The 22644-nt window shown below is 36.7% G+C and overlaps 1 protein-coding gene across 1 annotated transcript in view; it reads right to left on the bottom strand.

Moving 5' to 3' along the window:
* The window catches only part of MACC1 (MET transcriptional regulator MACC1), a 38627-nt gene that overhangs the window by 2818 nt on the left and 13165 nt on the right, over positions 1 to 22644 (bottom strand). Inside the window, exons 2-4 of the mRNA XM_046021207.1 lie at positions 15387 to 15509; positions 11656 to 13697; positions 7823 to 8011 (exon numbers count right to left, since the gene is read on the bottom strand). Coding sequence (XP_045877163.1) covers positions 7823 to 8011; positions 11656 to 13697; positions 15387 to 15501 — 2346 coding nt within the window. The 5' untranslated portion in view covers positions 15502 to 15509. The remainder of the gene's footprint in view (positions 1 to 7822; positions 8012 to 11655; positions 13698 to 15386; positions 15510 to 22644) is intronic.

Here is a 22644-nt window from a genome sequence, read left to right as displayed (position 1 = left end):
AGAAAGACTATTGTAGCACAAACACAATGAATATATTCAAAATGCATTGTTGTTCATTAATTAATTATATCACTTAATAAATCAAGAAATTTTGAGCAGCTACCACTACAAAGAATTTTGTTACAGAAAGGAATAAAATGATGAGTATGGCATGGCTGGATTTTAGAAGCTCTTAGCATAGAAGGGAGAGAGATATTTGTGCAATCACTGGCCCAATGTATGATTAGACCGGATTTGGTCACTACTAATAGTTAAGAAAAACTCAAAAAATTACTTTCATATTTTCATTTAGTGTAATAAAAAATGATAGTTCCATTGATTGAGAAGCTTTATGGTATAACAGAAAGAAAGACAGGTTTTGGTGTCAGAGTTCTGGGTTGACCTCTGAGTTACATTCCCTGTTGGATGGGTCAATTTGAGTAAATAAATCCAAGTATCTGAGCTTTGTATATTGCACTCTATAAAATATAGATAATAATTTCCAGGTTTATGTCCAAAGCACCTCCTGAAATATCTGGCATATAGTTTGCATTTAACACTTTTTAATAGGATATGAATGGGTAATTTTGGGATAAGAGAAAGATTAGGAATCCAGCTTTAGCCTTACTGCATATGAGGTGAAGGAGGGAGTATCTCTAGCTTCAGTAAGACATTAGAATAGAGATACGACCTCCAGGGAGCAGCCAGTAGTTAAAGTGATGATGAAAGCATGAATGAAGGAAAATGCCAGAGAAGAAAATGAAGGGATGGAAATTTTAACCCTCAATTAAATCTACAGTTAGGGATCACGATAAGAAATAGAAGGAATAAAAAGATGGAGAGAACCTGGTGTCAGAGTAACAGAAAATGAAGTAGGGTACTTCATGGTGCAAAAGTCAAGGACTGATAGCATCCCAGAAAAAACATTCAGCTCACAGCAGCTTCTTAGAGCCTGTTGTTCACATAACCTCTCAACTGCATGTTCAGTGACACCACATGGAGAGGTTACAATCATCAGGGTTAGGAGTTTTTACACCATGCCTTACAAAGCATGACAAAAATCCGGCTTCCATCAATGCGATAAATAATAAACTGTCCTTTGTGGCATAGCTATGTGATATTTGACTCAAGTCCTTAAATATTTACACTTTTATTTCTTTGGCATTTCTTTCTATGTCATTCTACGTTCCTTTTTCAGCAAGAGAACATGTGCTATCAAAGGCAAAGACAAAAAGGAAAACTTGAATACATTAATTTAACTACAGACTTCATGAAACTGTGTCCAAAAGTACACATTAAAAGCCACAAAGTATTCTTGCCTTTGTAATCATTAGAGAAAATGAAGTTATTTTTTTCTGGAAATGTTCGAATGAATAAAATAAGTAGAATAAACAATTTTCTTTCCAGGATGACCTAAGTCCTCCATAAGCTGGAAGTGACTGTGGACTGCTTAGATCTCTTCCAGGTTTATGTTATCTTATATCTCTTCAGTTGTTTGAAATAGCTCTTCTGCTGAAATAGTTCTCCCGCTTGTGTTGAGTGTTATGATTTAAGGGATGATATGCCGAATCTTTGCACTAATGCTTAGACAAATCAAAAGGTGAGCATGCTCCTGAGAGTTTGTTTTTGCTGAATTTTTCTTAACCACAAAACAAATTCTCACAGCTTTCTCATCACTGTTAAAGTTACTGGACACACAGGCCTCACTCTGACTCCCTCACTCTTAGATTTTTTTGCAGGTTAACTTCCTGATGTTATGGGTTCATCTTTGACTAGGAAACACAAGGCTGAGAAAAGCTTGGAGCTGTTAATTTCTCAGAGGTGTGTTTTGATCTCCCTCTGTAAGCAGCAGCAGCATCAGTAAGCGTTTAACCTAGTGAAGGTTAGTAGTTTCCAAAGTCCTGGCATTTGTGTAAAAGAATTATATCTCTGGTTTATCTTCCAGGTATTAAGGGACAACGAAAAGGGTAAAAGAACAATAAAAGACGTAGTGAGATGTTAAAAGAAATGAAACTGAAATAGAGATTTAAAGAATAGTTTTCCAATTTTAGAGAGCTTAGTCCCAGAAGCCAATAAGACTCATTAGATAATGCTCTAGATAATGAAATGCAACATGAATAAAAGCAATTCAGATCTGAGCACAGCATTCTATGTCTTTTTTTAGCTCGTAAAACATGAATAGCATAAAGAATGCAATTGGTTAACTACATTTGGATAATTACATTTTGCCTCATTAAAAGATTCATAACCCACCTACTTTCCTCATAAAACTCTAGGAGCAATGTTTCATTTTAAGTATAATTAGCTGAAGAAGCATTAAGGCAAATTTGCCTTATTAACGATTATTGCATGTGTCCTATATTCAGTACATCATCTATAATATTCAAGTGAGCATTCTATCACCTGTAATTGGTAACTACCTAAATATTGTTGAAGATGAGGCTACAATTATCTTCAGAAAAGAAAGGAGGCTAACATATCATGGGGGGGGGGGTCCCTATTTCTTCAGAAGGGAGATGGTACTTGGTTAAAACTTGATGTAAGATTCTCTTAGAAAAGTCTCTTTGCGTACAGCCAGCTCCATTTTGTCTAGGAATAACCACCTGGATCATCAGGGGATTAAACATAAGCCACAGGAAGACGGAGGGCACACTCCTTGCCAGTGCATCTACTCAGAACAGTCTAACATCTCAGGAGAACCTACTGGACAACCATTCTCACTATGTCACTAACTCACTAACCAGGAAGATAAGTCAGGTAACCTAGCTATAAATCCAGGGTCATTTCATTAAAGTATAGCCACGAATTTATTTCAATGTTAAGCAGATTTACATCTTAATGTATTCAATGTTAAATGCTGATTTACATGTTAGCTGGACTCTGGTTATCCAAAATTCCTGGTTGTTTGTGATCCCTCAAAATAAACCTTAATAAAAAAAAAAAACAACTAAAAAAATCTAAAATCTAAATCAAATATTGATGTCTCTAAATTCATTTTAAGATATCTTTATAATATTTAACTAATATTTATTAATATGATTATTATTTCTACTTGATTTTCAGTGTGTAATAAGACATATAAGGTAGAAGTAAACCAAAGATCATACAAATATGGTAATAAATTCCACTATGATGTGATTTTTTTCTTTATTTCATTTTCAAAAATTAAAGATGGCAGCAACAAGCATTATAGTATTGTACAAAATAGACTATGATAATCAAAATATTATGTCACTGTGCCAAATACCTAGCACAAACAATGCAGAATTAAGCAATTATTCTACACATTTTACCACTGATAGATGAATTTCCACATAATACTTTCCCATTTTTTAAGAAATTATAAATGTATCTCTTTCTGTAAAAACCCATCAAACCACACATTTAGGTACCAAGGCTAGAAGGGGACAATGCCACATCCCTGTAAGCAGAATCCAGGACTTGCTGTGTGAGCCAGAAAATCATTAAGAGTTCAAGGACATGTCTTTCATCTTTTGCAAGAGATATTTTCCAAGAAAAATTAAATGTTGTTAAACTGGTTAAAAAAAAAAAAAAAGCTGACCAGCCAAGAATTTTTTGTTATCTGTTCCCATGCATTACCATTCTGCCAGTTTCTCAGAAGAGAAACCTTGAAATCATTGCTGACTTTTCCCTTACCTATATTCTTTTTTTTTTTTTTTTAAAAAGATTTTATTTATTTGACAGAGAGGGATCACAAGTAGGCGAGAGGCAGGCAGAGAGAGAGAGGAGGAAGCAGGCTCCCTGCCAAGCAGAGAGCCCCATATAGAACTCGATCCCAGGACCCTGAGATCACAACCTGAGGCGAAGGCAGAGGCTTAACCCTTCCCTTACCTATATTCGTTCTACAACTGTGTGATGCTGAGTGATTTTAGAAAAGGAAATAAAGTTTAGTAAGTTTTTAGTAATATGATTTTGTTTTTTGAATTAAAGCTCTAAATATCTTCAGAAAAACTCCAATGAATTTTCATTAACTTTCAGAGGAGAACCTTGGCAATGATTAAACACCTCTGTATAGCACAAATGTATTTCTTTTCAAAAGAAATATTCTGACAAACATATTTCCCTCAGAATCAGATTCCAAGTTTTGTTGCTTTGCTTTTACGTAGGAAATGGAATTTCATTAGAAAAGTTGAGTAACATTTCTTATAACTAAGGGAGATAGTTAGTTTAAAAGTGACATTCTCAGAAGTCTACAGAGAGAAGGTTCTCTTTTTTCACTATTTTTAAAAAAGATTTTATTTATTTATTTGACAGGGAGAGAGAGAGAGAAAGCAGAAGCAAGCAGGGTAGCAGACGGGGAGAGGGAGAAGCAGGCCCCCTGCTGAGCACAGAGCCTAGGTGGGACTCAATCCTAGGTCCCTGGGATCATGACCTGAGCTGAAGGCAGACACCCAAACAACTAAACCACCCAGGCACCCCCAGAGAGAAGCTTTTCTTTTTTCACCTCATAAAAGAATGAGAAATGGGCAAAAGTACTCAAGGAAAATCTGACATACTATGAATAATCTCTATTCTTTAATTGGATTGAAGTTTAATGAAAATGTAAAGGCAAATTTTGGTAGTATCATATGATGGCTTGAAAAAAGAGAAAGAAAAAGTGAAATGAGTGCTTTAACCCCCCCAGTCCTGACTACATCTGGCCCTGCCACTCAGCCAGCATGGTAGATTTGGCATGGGTGGGCAGAGTATAATAATTAAAGTACAAGGGCCCCAAAGCCAAAGTCTATGCTCCAAACCTGGTTCTATAACTTCCTAGCTATATATGTCTAAACAAGTTATTTAGCCTCTCTGCATCTTAGATAGTATTAGTATCTGCCCCAGAAGTTTGTGTTGAAAGGATTAAATAAGGATAATTTTTTGTGATGCTCTTGGAGCAGTGTCTGGCCCACAGTAAGTGACAGATAACTCTCTTTGAGATAGAATAAAAATAGAACAAAGGGAAAAGGGAGAAACTGAAGAAGTGAAGTGAGTGAAAGAGCCCGATTGTAGACATTGGCACACATAGAGAGAAATTGCTGGGAAGTGTGCCCTCTGAGGAAGTGAGATAAAGGAAACGGAAGCCGCATGGGAACCACCAGGCCTCATTATCTCCCTGCCCTGATGCTGGTTCCCTCCCTCTGCATACTCTACGTAGAACTAATATCAGCGTGTTTTGAAATCATTTCTTGACTTGTAAACTGATCATATTTAAAAATAAGCTCCTTCCTGAGAGAAAAATAATTGTACAGCTGTTAAAAATTAGCATACATTTACCCTTTGGTTTAAGTGGCCCAACAGATAAAGACTCCCATAAGTTGGGATATACCATGCATAATTTTCTAAGCATTTAATAACACAGATCAGAGTGATGATTGTTAGCCTTGCCACAGTTAGTTGAATGATAACCTCTAGAAAGACACCTAGGAACTTCCCTTCCTGCTTCTGAGTATTTTATCAAACTTAGTCATTTGTGATTTGGACTGTGCAAAAGTGAATAATGGAAAAGTGGGCTGTTTGTTAGCTTCCATCAAGATTTGGGGGAAGACAAAATATAAACAATCACAGTTAGAAAGAAGTTAGATGTTTAAGAAACCTGAGAGGATAAGTATCTCTCTGGTAAATAATTCTCAGGAAAACCTTTTTTTTAAAACAAAGCCTTACTAAGAAAAAAAAAAAGTCTGGCTTTCACCTAGGCAACTTTTTATTTTTTTATTATTTTTTTTAGGCAACTTTTTAAAAATGAATCATTTTTAAAGTAGTTTTAGGTTCACAGCAAAATTGAGAGGAAAGTATAGAGATTTTCCATGTATCTCCCACTCATACACATGCATAGCCTACCCCATTATCAGCAGCCTCCACCTGAGGGGTACATTTGTTACAGTTGATGAATCTATAGTGATACATTATAATTGCCTAAAGTCCACAGTTCACCCTGCGTTCACTGTGGTGGTGTATATGCTGTGGGTTTAGACAAATGTATAATGACATATATCCATCACTATGATATATTATTTTCACTTAGTATAATTTCTGTCCATTCATTTCTCCCTCCTGACACCTGGCAACCACTGATCTCTTTGCGGTCCCCATAGTTTTGTCTTTTCCAGAATGTCATATATTCGGTATCATACAGTGTAAAGGTTTTTTTTCAGATTGGCTTCTTTCACTTAGTAATATGCATTTAAAGTTCTTCCACGTCTTTTCATGGTTTGGTAGTTCATTTCTTTTTAGTACTGAATAATATTCCATTGTTTAGATGCACCAGTATATTACACTTGATCTTAGCCAAAAGACCGAGAAGCGATAGATGCACCAGTCTACTTACCCATATACCTACAGACTTGTGTGGACAAAAGTTTTCAACTCTTTTGGATAATTACCAAGGGCTGTGACTGAGTGATCGTACGGTAAGGGGGTATGTTTTGTTTGTAAGAAACAGCCAAAGGGTCTTCCAAAGTGGCCATTACCATTTTGCATTCCACCTGCAATGAAAGAGGGTTCCTATTGTTCCACATTCTCGACAGCATTCAGTGTCATCAGTGTTCTGGATTTTGGCCATTCTGTTAGGTGGTGGTATCTCAATTAGACAGCTTTTTAATCAATTTCACTTAAATATCAGAATAGTATATCCCTCATAATGTCTTTTTTCCCCCCTTCTTAAAGGTTTGTTGTCTTTTAGCTCATACACTAAAAACTCATTTGGAGGTTGTAATGTTCTTTTCAGTGTACAAAGATAAATGTAGTCTGTAAAGGGGATGTAATCTATAAGAGGGAAATAGGTCTTGGATGCTCTTGGCTAAAGAGTCTGTTTATGAGAGTCCTTGCTGGAGAGCCAGGCTCCAGGAACCTGGAAGCTTCTACTGCAGCTGCTGGGATTCAACTGACTTGATTTGACTCTTCAAGCTTCATGGAAAGGTTGTCTTGTTCTGCTTATCCAGCTGGCATAGTTGTTTTGTTTCAAAATAAGAAAATTTTCTCAAGAAATTAAAACCCAGCTCTATGCCCAAATAGGAAATGGGGAACATGGCTTCTGCCTCCTACCAAGTCCTCATCTAATCCAATACCACATTTCCTTAACTGAAATATCCTGGAAATGCTTTCACTCCTGTGAGAAAGATAAAATACACTTTATATGTGATCATCACTGGAATACTTCCATTTAAGTCAATAAAAATGGACTCACTTTCTTTATGATAAATAGAGAAAATATTTACCTAATTAGGTCTACCAATATACATTTGTTTTAATATTAATAAAAATAGTTGCATGGTGAATATTTACTTTGCAGGAAATGTTGTTAGTCTATAGCTCTTGCTGTATACAAAATTGTGAAAGAGGTAAGGAAGCTCTTAGATGTTTCTCGCTCTCATTACCAGTAACCCCACACTATCCACTTCCTTAATGCTTGTCACTAAACATTATTTATTACAAATGACTAATTCTGTGACTAAGGCTGATAAATGCTTATTATTCTATCCTCTTCCTTTGTTCTGATTTGGCCCCATTTCCTCCCTTTAAAGTTTATCTGTTCCTGCCTCGAGTTCTTATAGCCCTGCTTACTGACTGACTAGCTATCCAATTTGGTCCAATTATTTGAGCAAAGACCATGTTAATATGCAATCCAATAGAAGAAACATCAATGTATTTTAAAGGTTCTTGATGCCTTTGAAGAGTGATGTGTGTATATTTCAGATAATGTTAATGGTTATGGGGGCAGTGACTTCAGTTAGTGGATCCTCTAGACACTCCCTCATTTAATCCATGTATGTGGTATAGACTTGATTACATTTGATTTACTTGATGTGTAATTTTTATTATTTGATTAGACGAAGAGAAATCTTACCTCAGCAGCAACATCTCCAGCTTTTCCTCTGTGAGGAATTTCATATGCTTCCATCTGTTGCTTTGTGAGTTGTACTAACTTTTCAGCTAGTTCCCTCCAGCCTTTTCCAAGCTTGACAGCTGAAGTCAGAATAGCAGCCTCTTGGATGAGATGTGCTACTAACCCTTGGCAATCCATCTTCAGCAGAGCCTGTAGCAACAGGTACATATCATAGTTAAAATCAACTAATTTGGGCTTTCTCCTATAAGTAAAAATTTTCATTATATTTTCTAGAAACTGGCATCATCTTTCTCACCACATGTATATTTGAGATTTCTAAAATTCAAAAAGCTGATTTACTTTTAAGCAAATCCAATCAACAAAGTACAGAGGATATGACTAGACCAAAATTAGGGGAGATTTAAGCCCAACTCAGTGACTAATTATAGGGCCTTGGGTAAACCACTCAACTAATATGTTTCTTAATATCCTAATTGGAAAAGGAAGAAGTTGAACTAGACACTTACAAGATACCCTGAAGTTCTAGCAGTCTATAATTTATCAACCCAGGGATGATTATTCACTCTGCAAAAAAATATTTCCTTTCCTTACCAGAGAACTGGTTACAGGATTTCTCTAAAGAATAAGCACACTGGTGCTGGTAAATATTACTCTACTTTTCATCAAAATGTGATTTAAAACTCCCCAGAATAATGCCTCTTGCACAAAAATGAGATACTCCTACAACTTTGAACAAAGCTGTAGATATTTATGACTTCAGAAAATTAACTATCTCCCTTCAGCACCAGTTTAACTGTGTTAAATAGAACCACAACGTATTAAAGATAAAACACTTAATCCTTAATGATGCAAAATGGAAACCCACCAGAGAATCTTTCCTTCCCTTCCCATCCCTTCCCTCCTTAGTAAGGCATCTGAGCTTTGTCAATCACCATGCATATTTCAAACAAATCTATGAGCTTCCTTTTGTCATGTATATATTTTTAAAACATGGAATTAGACCTATCTATATCTCTTCCCTGTTCAAACAAGCAAAGAAACATGTGTGGTAGCACCTTGTCATTTAACGGCACTAAAAAGCTTTATCCATTACTATGAAACAATATGTAAAAATGAGTGACCAAGTAAGGCAACTAGTAAAGTCCATAGAATATTCATGGATCTGGAAGCATTAGAAAGACCACCATGGTTTTTATACATTGACCGTATTGGTCCATAAATTTACAGTGAGGAGTTATGATCTCAGGAAAAAAGCAGCACTGAGCCAGAAGGCCGTGGAAGGTGCTTTAAGTAAATTGTGGAATGGTTTTAGCAATGCTTATTCTAGTTTCTTGTTTTAAGGAAAAGAAATCTGCACTTGGAGTTACACAATCTGAATTTAAATCCAATATCACAAAGTATAGGGCTTTAGATAAATCACAAAATGTCACTGTTTAATGATTTTTAAAATGGATGCAGTGGTAATACCACCTTCTCTAGATGCCTACAATCTTTAGGAAAATTGAATAAGATATCCAAGTGCTTTTAGGAAATGTCAAGTGTCAAGTATATGGGGACAACCAGTCTCAATGTCTAGATATGTCTGAGGGTTTTTTGAGTCCACAGTCTTTATTAGTTCCCTTCCAGCTCTCAAAATTAATACATAACTCAAGAAAAACACGTACTTATTATGTAGATAAAGTTTCAAGAGATGGCCTCTATACCCCATGTTCCATCATCTTCTGGTTAGATAACCAGGTCCAAGTTCTTTCCATAGAAATCCTGAAGCCTTCACTGAGGTGTGGTATGAGTTTTTAGGAACTACCCCTTGAGTGAGTTCTCCATCAGCACTGTTCAGTTAGTTACCAAAGCCACTCACTTAATTAGTATACACCAATATAGAGCAGATATGATTAGGCTAAAATTTCCAGGCTATTTAACCAAAATAACCTTTTTTTTTTTTTTGTCACTAAGAGAACAAAGAAAGCAAGTTTCAAATCAAGCTAACATGAGCTAATGCAGAGATAATGAGAGGTTATGAGCTGCTGTAAAAGGCACACGCAGCTTCAAGCAGGTAGATCAGCCAATGACTCTGAATGTCCTTGGTGGAGAACCCAGCACACTGTCATAAAACACCGGATACTGGGGCTTGGAAAATTTAACCCCATCAGTATCACTGTAGAATCATAAAAATAATAAAGGAAAGAAAACATTTTATATATATAATTTCTTGTTAAGTTATTGTTAGTGTCTCAAAGTAAATTCTTCTCCACAAATCTCTATCCTCCACATGCACCTGGATGAGAGCTGTCCCCCTCTCTGTGAACCCGCGTGGGTAATCCTACCCACCTCTCACAGGGCACTGGCCTTGCACAGTTACAACAGCATTAACTACACACCAATACACATAAGTCACACAAGCTTCTACACCACACCACATACACACACACATTCATAACTGTTTTAGGAAAGTAGAGTAGTTTTAAGGGTGGTTTTGGAACCAAAAAGTTCTCAAACCTTGCTTCTCATGCTAACCAACTGTGGGATCTTGGGCAAGTTTCCCAGCCTTCCAAGACTCTGTTGGTAAGATGAAGCTCCTACACTTACTCCAATGAGTTGTTGGCTAAGTGAGAGATGAGTATGGAGAGTTCAACACAGGGTCAAACACATACAGAAACCTACAGCATTGCTAGCTATCATTATTATTATTTATACATTCATATTATAACCACTTTTAGGAAATTTACTTTTGGTTTTTCTCTTTACTTTTATAAAATACTGTATTTCCACTTTAAAGGCAAACCAGTTCTTTAACTTCTTTATAACTCTCCACTGAGCCTTACACTGAGGTAAATGCTATGGTGAAAAAAAAAAAAAAAAAGATCCTGAAAGTTCTATTAAAACATGAAGATTAAGAAGAAAGTTAGCAATATCACTTTTTGGGTTGTGATGCATCACACACCTGAGAAGAATATTAAACTGATAAACTGAAGACATTGATAATATGGGTTTTTAAGTTTTGACAATATGTTTTAAAAACAAAACACTGCAAATTAAAAAAAAACACACTAAATAGTGGACCTATAAGAATGGACAAGTTAATTAATCTTGTTTCAGTTGGCTTTTTTTTTTTTTTAAGATTTATTTATTTATTTTTAGGGAAAGATCTAGAGAGCAGGGGGAAGGAGCAGAGTGAGAGCAAAAGAGAGAATCTCAAGCAGATTCCACACAGAGCACAGAACCCAACAGGGGCTCAATCCTAGGACCCTAAGATCATGACCTGATCTGAAATCAAGAGTCAGAAACTTAACCAACTGAACCACTCAGGCACCCTAGAAAAAGTACAAGCAGGGGCCACGAGCAGAAGGAGAGAGACAAGCAGACTCCGGGTTCAATCTCACAGGGGCTCAATCTCAAAACCCTGAGATCATGACCTTAGCCAAAACCAAGAGTCTGATCTTAACTGAGGTGAGTCACCCAGGGGCCCCGACTATGTGCCTTTATTTATTTTCCTGTTATTGGAGCTGCTCTGATATTTTAAGAGCTATTCAACTACTTGAGAGAGGAGAAGAGATCTCTTAACTGCTATATTCTAGCACAAAAAGAACTTTAATTTTCCTTTGAAAGTTAATCCTTGGGAGCCTAGTTTCTGGGAAAAATTACACTTGAATTTTAAAACTAAGAAATCAATTATATGATCTTGTAATAAAATATCTACATTTGCTATAAAGTAACTTTAGTTTATTTGACACTGCTGAGAATTTTTTAAAATTCTCTCATATGTTTCTATAAATATTCCCAAGTTAATAAAATTCTCTACAGTAAACAAATTACTGTGAACAAGCAATACTCACCACAATAAGTTCATAAAGAAACTTCCTGGTATTTTTGTCTGCATGGCAATCTTCCTTTAACTTCTTTACAATACAGGAAACCTTTTCTGATTCTTTGTCAGCTTGTGTTTGGTCAAAGTCTTCTAGTGCCAGATGTGAGTAACCTAAGACATCAGCTAAAACTTTCCAATCATAAACTTTTTCTGACACCAAAGTCAATACAACTGAGTAGATGTAAGTCAGTTTTTTAAAAGGTAGGGTAATTTGTTCAAGAAGATTTCTGGTTGTGAAGACATTACTGGACATAGATATTACTTGTTCTTTTTCAATCACCTTGACATTTTTGCAATGTACAAGTCCAACCTTACCTCTCAGGACTCCCACATACCATTCTTTCATTTTGGACTGCCCAATGGCTTTTACCTTACCCTCTCCAATAAGAGCTACTGTGTCCCCTTTGAAATACTCAAGTAAGTAGTCAATCTTTTTTTGTCTTAGCACTGTCTTCACAGTTATCCCATAGTTGGTAAAGTTCATTTTTTTATCTTGAAATGTGGGGTATTTCACACAGACTGCTGGCAATAATGGAGCAGGCTTGATTTTCTTCTCTTCCTGCAAATCGCCTAATTGATTTGAGAGCCTTTTAAGGTTGGGAGCTGGATCAGGTGTAGTGACAAAAAACTGTGTAAGTGCTCTACCATTGGGAGGCTCCACCTGAACACGGAAAACAAATATGTGCATTTCTCTGGAGTCAGCTAAGGAAAATAAAAATTGCTGATGAACTACTTCGCCTGCTAGCAACTGCTTTTGTTTAATTTCTTTCCTTTCTCTTTCTGCCTTTACTTCAAAATCAGGATCACATGAAAAAACAGAAATATTTAAATCTTGTGGCTTGTCAAGTAAGAACGAATGCTTCCCCCAGAGCTGAAACACAACTGGAGATGTGTTTTTTCCACTCTTCTTAATATCAGAGATTGTAAGCTTTCCTGGCATGTAACAATGTCCACAAACTGTGAAAATAATGGTGAAACTGGGATGAATATATCTGGGCCCATAAATTCCAATGGAGGTGGTTTTGTGGATACAATCCCAAATGGTGGCAGCTGGTGACTGAATAGCTTTAATTTGTGCAGCAACCACGAGGTACGTCACCTGGCTCAAGTCTTTTAGCTTGACTTGGATGATGTCTTTATAAATATAGCAGTTGTTTAACACTTTGAAAGGGCCTTCTTTACCAGGGCTGTGTAAACACACCATTTCTGTCATGACTTGGCTGAAAGGATCCTTTCTCACTTCAGCCCCTATTTTCATCTCCAGCAAAACGGCTTCCATTGTGTTTAGGTTGCCTAACGTGATTTCCAACAGTGGGCTTACAGTGCATGAAAGATCATGGTTAAGCATTTGTGGAGGTTCAAGAAATGCCCTTAGAGACACCTCTTGGAATTCTCCCACAGCTACATGGCCTTGGGGCACATGAACAGTGATACCTGATTCAGGTAATTGTACTGACCCTCCTTGGTGGCTTACTTTGCAAACTATCACCGTCTCTGCTACTTGTGTTTGGGCCCATCCCAGACTCTGATTAATTATATTCAAATCCAGGCAGGAACGGGCCAGCTGGCGTCGACTTAACCAAGCCATTTTATAAGCCTCTCTATCATTCTGAAGCCATTCTAAGTCTTGTTCTAGTATTTGGCCAGAGTTATGTATATTCTGATGGGCATGTGCTGTGTCATCTAAAATGTCCAAAAGTTCTGAAACACTTTTAGATCTTGCAGATGTCCGTGAGGAAGACTGCCTGAGTAACTGATGCACATCTAGTTCATCACCAGAGGAATCAAAAGAATTTCCAGTTTCTATTTCTCTAAAAAAAAGAAAAGGATCTTCCTTCAAGATGGAAATATTCTCTCTCTTCCGGTTATTTCTTAGCTGAGCTATGTCATCCAAAAACGGGTTAGAAGCAGACAGTTCATTCCAGAATGGATTTGTAACCTTGGAAGCCTTATTGCCCTGACACATGAAAGGATCCGGCCAATTGAGAAGAAATCCTGGGTCTGTAGATTCTTGTTATTTAGACAAAAACAAAGCAAAACAAAAGTGAGGTGGCATCCTGAGATACAACCAACTAATTATTATTATAGCTTAAAAATTCAACACTTTTTATTTTGCTTTTTGATTTCCAATCTAATAGCTCCTACAAAATTAGTGTTAAATTTGCTCAAATTTTCATGTTATGAGGAAAGAGAAAATGTTCTGTCAGTATATTTTGACTATGTTTAATGTTACTTTTTCTAAAGACACTGTAATTTACAAATAAATGTTCAAAAATTTAGATAATAATCATTTGAACACATTTCCTTGAAAATTATCCAGACTACATACGCATATGCCTTATTGTTTTATGTTTCATTTTCACAGAAGAAAACCTCGGAACAAAAAAAATAATTCAGTCAACTATCCAAATTTTTCTAAACACTGAATAGTTGGTCTCATTATATCTAGAATATTCATTTAATGTTTTTCTTTTGTAATAGTCCCCATGTAAAAAAATCAGATGCATCTGTTAAAAGCCAAAGTAATTAAAAAAACAATATGCCAAATTAGACAGTAATGTATTTCTAGATTATTTCCTGTAGCTTTGCTATGATAAATTTTAATAACGTTGAAATTTTTTCAAGAAAAACATTTCATGAAAATAAACATTGAAAAATAGATTGCCTTTAGATTTACTATTTGAAGGAATTCATTGAGCTTTTCCAAGTTTAAAATGACAAAGAATAGGCTTACCGCCATGTTATTACTTTGGAAAGTGAATATTTTTAAGAATTGGCAACACATGAAAATATTTACATATGAACCATAAGGAATTTCTATATATCTCACAAGTATTAGTCCTTTTTAAGTGTTTAGCAATTCATACTTGGTGATTTCTCAATAAATATTGGTAATGATTCTGTGGCCTTGGTGAAACTGGTACAGCTTTCATGAAAACGAAAGCCCAACTGGCCAGCCAAAATTGAAAAGTGAATCCAAGTAAACTGTCAGACTTTTTTGCTTAATATACAGAGAGCTATATCTTAATTGAAATGGGTTTTAAGCATCACACATTAAAAATTAGAATGTACATTTGAAAAATAAAAGATGTATTTCTCTTATTTTCATGTTTCTTTCAATCTGGTTTCATCTAACTCTCTTCAAACTTACCTTTCCTCTGAGGATCAATTCAATTCTTTCACTCTTCATGAAAATTTCTTAGCCCAGTTCAATCTCTAGAGATCTCATTTGCCCATAAATTTATTACATTTACCGCATATATCACTGCATATATCATTTACTTAATAATGAATTTTTGCCTTCTCAGAAGATTTATATAATCTGCTGACTGTGCTATTTCATTTTGCTCATCTTTTTAATGATAGTATAAGTATTTGCATGATAATTTTATAATTTTATAATTCTTTCAATCTTCTGTAGCTCTTTTCAGAGGTAGGCTTCCAATAGTTTTTTTTTTTTAAAGATTTTATTTATTTGAGAGACAGAGATCACAAGTAGGCAGAAAGGCAGGCAGAGAGAGAGGAGGAAGCAGGCTCCCTGCAGAGCAGAGAGCCCGATGCAGGGCTCGATCCCAGGACTCTGGGATCATGACCCGAGCCGAAGGCAGAGGCCTTAACCCACTGAGCCACCCAGGCGCCCCAGCTTCCAATAGTTATTGATGCTGGATAAAAAAAATTACAAGTTATAGATTCTCGTACCTGTAACATGGAAATTTCTTGAGGATTTCTGAGCTTCCATGTCAAACAAATTTCCTTCAGACTTACTTCGTGAAATTCCTCCTAACCAAAACTGGGATCTTTTATTGGTTATCATTTTTCCACCTACAAAATAAATAAATAAATAAATAAATAAATAAATAATTTTTTTAAAAAGATTTTTTAAATTTACTTAGAGAGAGAGAGTGCACAAGAGGGGAGAGGGTCAGAAGGAGAAGCAGACTCCCTGCTGAGCAGGGAGCCTGATGCGGACTCCATCCTGGGACTCCAGGATCATGACCTGAGCTGAAAGCAGTTGCTTAACCAACTGAGCCACCCAGGCACCCAATAAATAAATAATTTTTATAAGCATACATATACAGGTTGTCAGAGAAACTAAACTTAAAGTATTCACACATACTTAAATAGAAAACTGTAGTGTGCCTGGGTGGGCTCAGTCGGTTAAATGTCTCCTTAGGCTCAGATCATGATCCCAGATGTCCGGGGATCAAGTCCTGCATCTTGGGCTCTTTGCTCAGCAGGGGATCTGCTTCTCTCTCTCCCTCTACCCCTCCCCATGCTCATGCTCTCTCTCTTACCTGTTCTGTCTCTCAAATGAATAAATGAAATCTTTAAAAAGAACAGAAAACTGCATTTAAAAATACTCTACATAGATCCTCTACTTCTGGTGGGATGCTGGACTAAATATCCTAAAATATGTACCAGCACTTCACTGAAAAATGCTTAGACTCTGGATTAATACTAACAAGCAAAACTAGAATGTATTACTGATCCTATAAAAAAAATAATTGATGAAAATTCCAAGGATAACAAAAAGAATAGTAAGCTGCAACTTCAATAAATAGGAAATTCCTCTTTGGTGATTGGAAGACAAACATTCACAAAACTAGAAATTCTTCCTTAAGTTCTTCTATACATTCAAGGCAGTTCTAAGAAAAATCACAACATGTTATGTATATGTATGTGTTTGTAACTTCTTAAGCTACTTTAACATTTATATAGAAAAGCAAAGGGCTAATATTCAAGACAATCCCAAAAAAGAACAAGAAGGAAGTGAAGTGTGCCACCAGCATTTAGTTTAAATATGTGCTAAGTAAGACAATGTGAAATGAGAACAGAAACAAACTAAGGACACACAATATCCCTACAAACAGACCCACCCTCACATGAAAACTTGAGGAATGACAGAATTCGTCACATAGAGCAGTGAAATGATGATTCAATAAATGGAGGATATACAGCTTAAAAAATTACATTAATTATACAAAAATCAATTTTGAGAGACTTAAAGACTGAAAAGCAAAACTTAAAAATGGAGTCTAAAGAATTATCTTTATGCTTTCTGGGAAGTAGAGAATTTCTTAAGCAAAGCACAAGCACAAAATGCAAACCATATTTTAAAAGAATGAGAAATCCTACAGATAGGTCAAAGGACATAATTTACAAAAATTAACAACATAAGCCAAAAAGTGAGAGAAGATAAGGATTGGATTCTAAAAGGAGAAGAAGAAAAGGATTGGATTCTAAAAGACTCCTTTGAATCAGGGGCACCTGGGTGGCTCTGTCAGTTGAGCATCTGACTCTTGATCTCAGCTCAGGTCTTGATTTGGGGCCCTGAGTTCAGGCCCTGCATTGGACTCCATTCAGGATGTGGAGCCTACTTAATAATAATAATGATATAAAGAAATTTAAAAGACTCAAAATCAATAACCAAAATAAAAACAAAATTATAGAAAATTTTGGAAAAGATCTGAACGAGTATTTCTTTTTTTTTTTTTAAGATTTTTTATTTATTTACTTGAGAGAGAATGAGTGAGAGAGAGCATTAGAGAGGAGAAGGTCAGTGGGAGAAGCAGACTCCTCAAGGAGCTGGGAGCCCGATGCAGGACTCAATCCTGGAAGTCCAGGATGATGACCTGAGCCGAAGGCAGTCGCTCAACCAACTGAGCCACCCAGGCGCCCTCAACAAGTATTTCTTTAAAAAATAAACACAAATGACCCAAAAGTATATTAAAATATGCTCAATTTATTGGAAATCAGGGGAATGCTAAATAAGACTGCATGAGGTACAATTACACCCATCAAATTTGTCAAAATTTTAAAATCTGCAACACCAGCTTTTGGCAAAGATGTGGAGAAAGAGAGAAGTCCTATATTCTCCTAATGGAAGGGTCACTAGGTATAACCACTTAAAAATCAATCTGGCATCCTCTAGGAAAGATGCTTATACTACAGTACCCAGCAATTCCAATCTCTGCTATTTGTGCCACTAAAGCCTTGCATATGTATGTCGGAAGAGATACACATGAATGTTCATTATGTTACACTAACAAAAACTGGAATCACCCAAATTATCCTTTGCCATATGGTGTTAAATAAATAAATAAAACACCATATGGTGTTTTAATTCACTGAAGTACCATTCAACTATGAAAACGGATGAACTACAACTAAAAGCAGCAGGATATACTAACTGTGAGCATCCCATTGCTGAGATCAGCCTTCTCTACATGTATGTTTTCTCTTTGTCCCATGACAACCCTGAAAAATAGATATTTTCTGTAAGATTTTACAGAGTACAAAAACAAATCTCAGCAACGGGGCATAACAAACCTACCAGGTCAAACAGCTGGTGAGTGACCCAGACATAATTCCTCATGAACATTACGGCTACTCCATACAGCCCATGACTGAGGATGCCATACACCCCTCTCAGACTCAAGGTTCCCAACACTACACTCTGAAACTATGCCACCTTCTAGTTCAAACTGCCAGGCATGCGAAACTTTGACTTCTTGTTCTCCTTTAGGTGTTAACCACACCTCTTTCACCTTTGACTCTAATTCTCATACTCTTCTTTCAAGTCTTTTACATTTTTTAAAAAAGATTTTATTTATTTATTTGACAGAGAGAGATCACAAGTAGGCAGAGAGGTAGGCAGAGGGGGAGGGGGAAGCAGGCTCCCTGCTGAGCAGAGAGCCGGATGCGGAACTTGATCCCAGGACCCTGAGATCATGACCTGAGCCGAAGGCAGAGGCTTAACCCACTGAGCCACCAAGGCGCCCCTCAAGTCTTTGACATTTTATTTCAAAGACATTTATTCCATTTTTTAAAGAAATCAAAAGACTTTTCTGCTATCAAGAAGTAAAGAACAAAATTAAATGAGGAGAGAAGAGGAAAGGGGGGGAAAGGAAAGGAAAGAAGGGAAAAACGTTTTTCAAATATAATGGATAAACAAAGGCAAAACTTATCTCACAATGTGGCATACTTAAAAAATTCAAATGGTGTATAGCAATTTTTTCCTCTGATAGGTGAAACTACATGGGAAGGTTGGGCGAAAAGCCAAATTGTGCAATATGCAATTTATACTGAAACCTCAGGTTTCCTGGAAGATCTTCAAAATTCCATGGTTGGTTTTACCAAATATAATGTCCAAAACTAAAGTCCTTGGCACACTACAGGTAGCCAAAGCTTTAGGTTAGAAAACCAAGTACACATCCTTGAGCAAAATTAAGAAAATCAAATTAAAATGAGTAGAAAAAAAGGTTTAAATGAAAAAAATATTTTTCAAAACGATAAAGGTATATTTTTTAATGGAAAATCAATTAAGACAGAAAGCTCCCTAAACTCCTTAATTTTGGGGGAGGAAAGAGCAGAAAGGAACAATTTATATCTAGGATTCCTTTGAGGCTAACAACCCCTGATGTAAAAAAAAAAAAAAATAGTTACAACCCAGTGAAATGCAGTTAGAAGTCCTCAGCAACATAAGAATCAGAATGACTTATGCAGCTGGGGTCCTGGAGTGTCATAACATTTCAGGAACAAACAGGTGGTTATTAGCTATAATTCTTTGTGGAGTAGCCCTCTTCTCCAGTCACCCAAGCACATCTTCATTGTCCTTTATGCCAGTGGTTCTAAACCTCAGTGGTACCATAATCACCTGCAGGATTTGTTCTAAGATACTTTGCTGGACCCACCCTGTATCTCTGATCCAGAAGGTCTGGGGTTGCACCCGCGATTCTGCATTTCTAACAAAGTGGCCAAGTGATGTGATGTTGTGGTTTTGAGTTGGGGGAGAGGGGCACATTTTGAGAACCACATTCTGAAAACCACCATGTTAACTTCTTTCCCTGGTGCGTGTGCGTGTGCACACACACACAACACACACACACACACACACACACACACACACACACACACTCTTACAGGACTTCATCCTAAATATGACTTTTTGTCTTTGAATACAGGGAGGAGTATACGGGAAAAGCCTTTGACTGAAAGGACCATGATGGTGACCTATGGAGGGCAGTTTTTGTTTACACAGGTGCAAATAGCACTCTCCGTATTTATCATTTCCCTGTTTTCTTACAATTAAGTGTCACACTCATTGGCAATTGCTCTCCCAAAGGGAATTTTTAAAATTTTGTCTAAAGAGGCATGAGTCATTCTTGGCTAGAAGAAGTAAGTGGGAAAAGAGCAGTCTACTACTCAACTGGGGACACATTCTTGTCAAACATGTCTCTTAGAATACACTTATTTGATTCTACATGACACATTATTTTTTTTTCAAAAAAAAACCACAATAAACAAAGTTTTGCTCTTCATTTATTTTACTGTTTAAACTAGGCCTTAAGCAATTAGGAATATTTACCAGCTGTACAACTTAGCAAAAGATCCCAGAAAATTCGGGGGTAGAGCAGGAGAGGAGTGTTTGCAAAAGCTTAGCCAGGGACACAATAACTTTTAAAATAATTATTTCTTTAAAATGTGTTCCTTTGTTGGGTTAAATAGGTAAGTGCCTGAGTAGAGCCCTGCCTGGAGCCCTGCACTGAGTTCCTGAGCTCAGGATCTGGCTCTGCAATCAGCTCAGAGTCTGTCCTTCTCCCACCCCTTCTGTTCCTCCCTGTGTGCTCTCTCTCTCTCAAATAAATTTTTAAAATCTTTAAATAAATAAATAGTCTGAGAGGCTCATAAAAGAATACCATAGTCAGCTGATGACATGCACCTGCTATGATTTTACTTGATGTTGCCATGGTGTGTATAGTGTTACTGGATGTTATGCTACTGGATCCAGAGAACCTCTGGATGGACGAGTGGAATTTTCCAATTGGTAGTGTACATACCCCATAAACCAATAATTAGTTTATCATCTCTGGTCATTATGCTCAAAGATTTAAAAAAAAAACTGATAGGGTGATTTTTCCCCGTGGCTTTGCAAGATTCTTCAGGGTGGGCAGCAGGGTCCTTTCTACTTTAAGGTATTAGTAATGCACCATAATTTCTATGATGCCTCCAGTCTTGGTAACTCAAATGTTCCATCTTGTTAATATTACCACATCAAGATGTTTATCACTTCCTTTATATCTTATTACCCTTCCACCACTGGCAGAACTGAAGTTCAGGAAAATTATGATAATTGTTCAGGCTAACATCATATTAAAGAGCACAAATCAGGAACAAAGAAACAGTTGATTAGAAATTGTTTTATGTTCAGCTTAATGAGGTAGTCAAGGGACCTTCACAGAAGCCTCAGTCTGGAAGGGAAAAAGTAAAGGGCTCTAAATAGATACACAAAAGGAGTATTTCAGTCTTGTAAACTAAAAATTTGCTATCATAATGATATTCATTTTAAGGACAGTGTATGTGTGTGTGCATGCGCATGCCTGTGTGCACACACAAAAACCCCTTTCCTTGATTTAAAAAGAATTTGAAAATGTTTACAAATACTCAACCAACACAATGTGTTTAAACAACAAGCAAGTGTATATTATCCTTCAGTAAGAAAGTTAAAAAAAATAACAAGTAAGTGATTAGGGTGATACTTACAGAGAGAGTTGGTATGAAACCCAAAATAAATAATTTTATTAACATCGTGCTTTAAGTTCCATATATTGCTAGCACAAACCCACAAATCTGGCTCTCCCTTTCTCAAAGAGATCACAGCAAGGAAAACACTGTTAGTTACATGCCTCACAGTGTGATGGTAAAATATAAATAAATCACTTAGCAAAAGCAACAGCATCATCAGGACTGCTGGGAACAACACCGTCACCCTGTCATTTACCCTAAGTTCAACACCAGGTCCCTTTCATGGAACTATTTCTTAATGTGCACTGATGGCATCTTGCCCAAGGGCAATCATGTCAGACTGGATGGAAAGCAGCGGGTCCAGCTAAGCGGCCATCTGCATCCTGATCCAGATCCAGATACAAGTATACACGTTAGGTTACAAAAAACCAGGATAGGTCATCTGGTCTGGGAAAACCCATCATATTTAGTTTCTTTCAACTGACTTTGTTTCTACTTCTCAGCCTACATGGAGTTAGCTCTTGATGAGGATTAGAGAACAGCACTTCCTCTTCGAATCAGCGAAGTTAAAGATGAGAATCCCACTCTAGTGAGACAAGTAGCTCAAATGTAGGCTAAACAGACGATTCTACCTCTGTAAATGGTGGCTGTGACACGGCCTGAAATGTTCCTCTGAGCACAGTTGCGTTATTGCTCCCCCACAAAAGCATATGAGTACTAATCCTCTAAGTCATGGATCAAGGCTTTAGTACTTTCATTGCAGAAAACATTTAATAAATTTGTTACCAAATTGTCCACTGTTGCCATATAATATTCACACTGATGTGTCTCTCAAGTTTAAGTGATGCGTGCTCCTAGAAAACCTTCAAAGATAAATTAGCTGTAAAATCTGTCCCTAGTAACTGAACAAGTTTGATTGTTTTATGAGTTCTTGGATACAATTTGGCTATCTAACAGTGACCTTAACCCTTTTTTTTTTCTTGCACCCTTCAGTGCAAGAGAAGCTTCCTGGCTTATATTTTTCAAAAGATACAGAGCTCCACTACTGATTCAAAAGAGGTGGAGCTAGAGTCGGATTTACAATGTGGCTAATGAAGCTGGACTTGTAGGGCCCTCGCTTGCACAACCCTCTCCAAGCCCTGAGCTTAATTCTTTGTTTTCTTGTAAGCTTCATATCCTGCAAAACTCCACCACTTTATAGAATATGTGACATCATGAGATCGGTTTTTCACCTATCAGCAGTATTTGTTTGTTTATATATAAATGCACATTTGGAAAAGTACAGAGAATACAGGCTTTGGAATTAGAATTCTCTTGTTTCAGATCCTGGGTATAAACTTGAGAGAGTTACTGAACATTTCTGTGATTTTATTTATCATCTGTAAAGAAGAAGAAGGAATAGGAGAAGGAAGAGGTGGAGGAGAATGAGGAG

The sequence above is a fragment of the Meles meles genome, chromosome 10, assembly GCF_922984935.1.
Source record: "Meles meles chromosome 10, mMelMel3.1 paternal haplotype, whole genome shotgun sequence".
Classification (NCBI taxonomy): domain Eukaryota; kingdom Metazoa; phylum Chordata; class Mammalia; order Carnivora; family Mustelidae; genus Meles; species Meles meles.
Note: the sequence above shows the minus strand (reverse complement) of the source record. Positions and strands in the feature narration are given on the sequence as shown.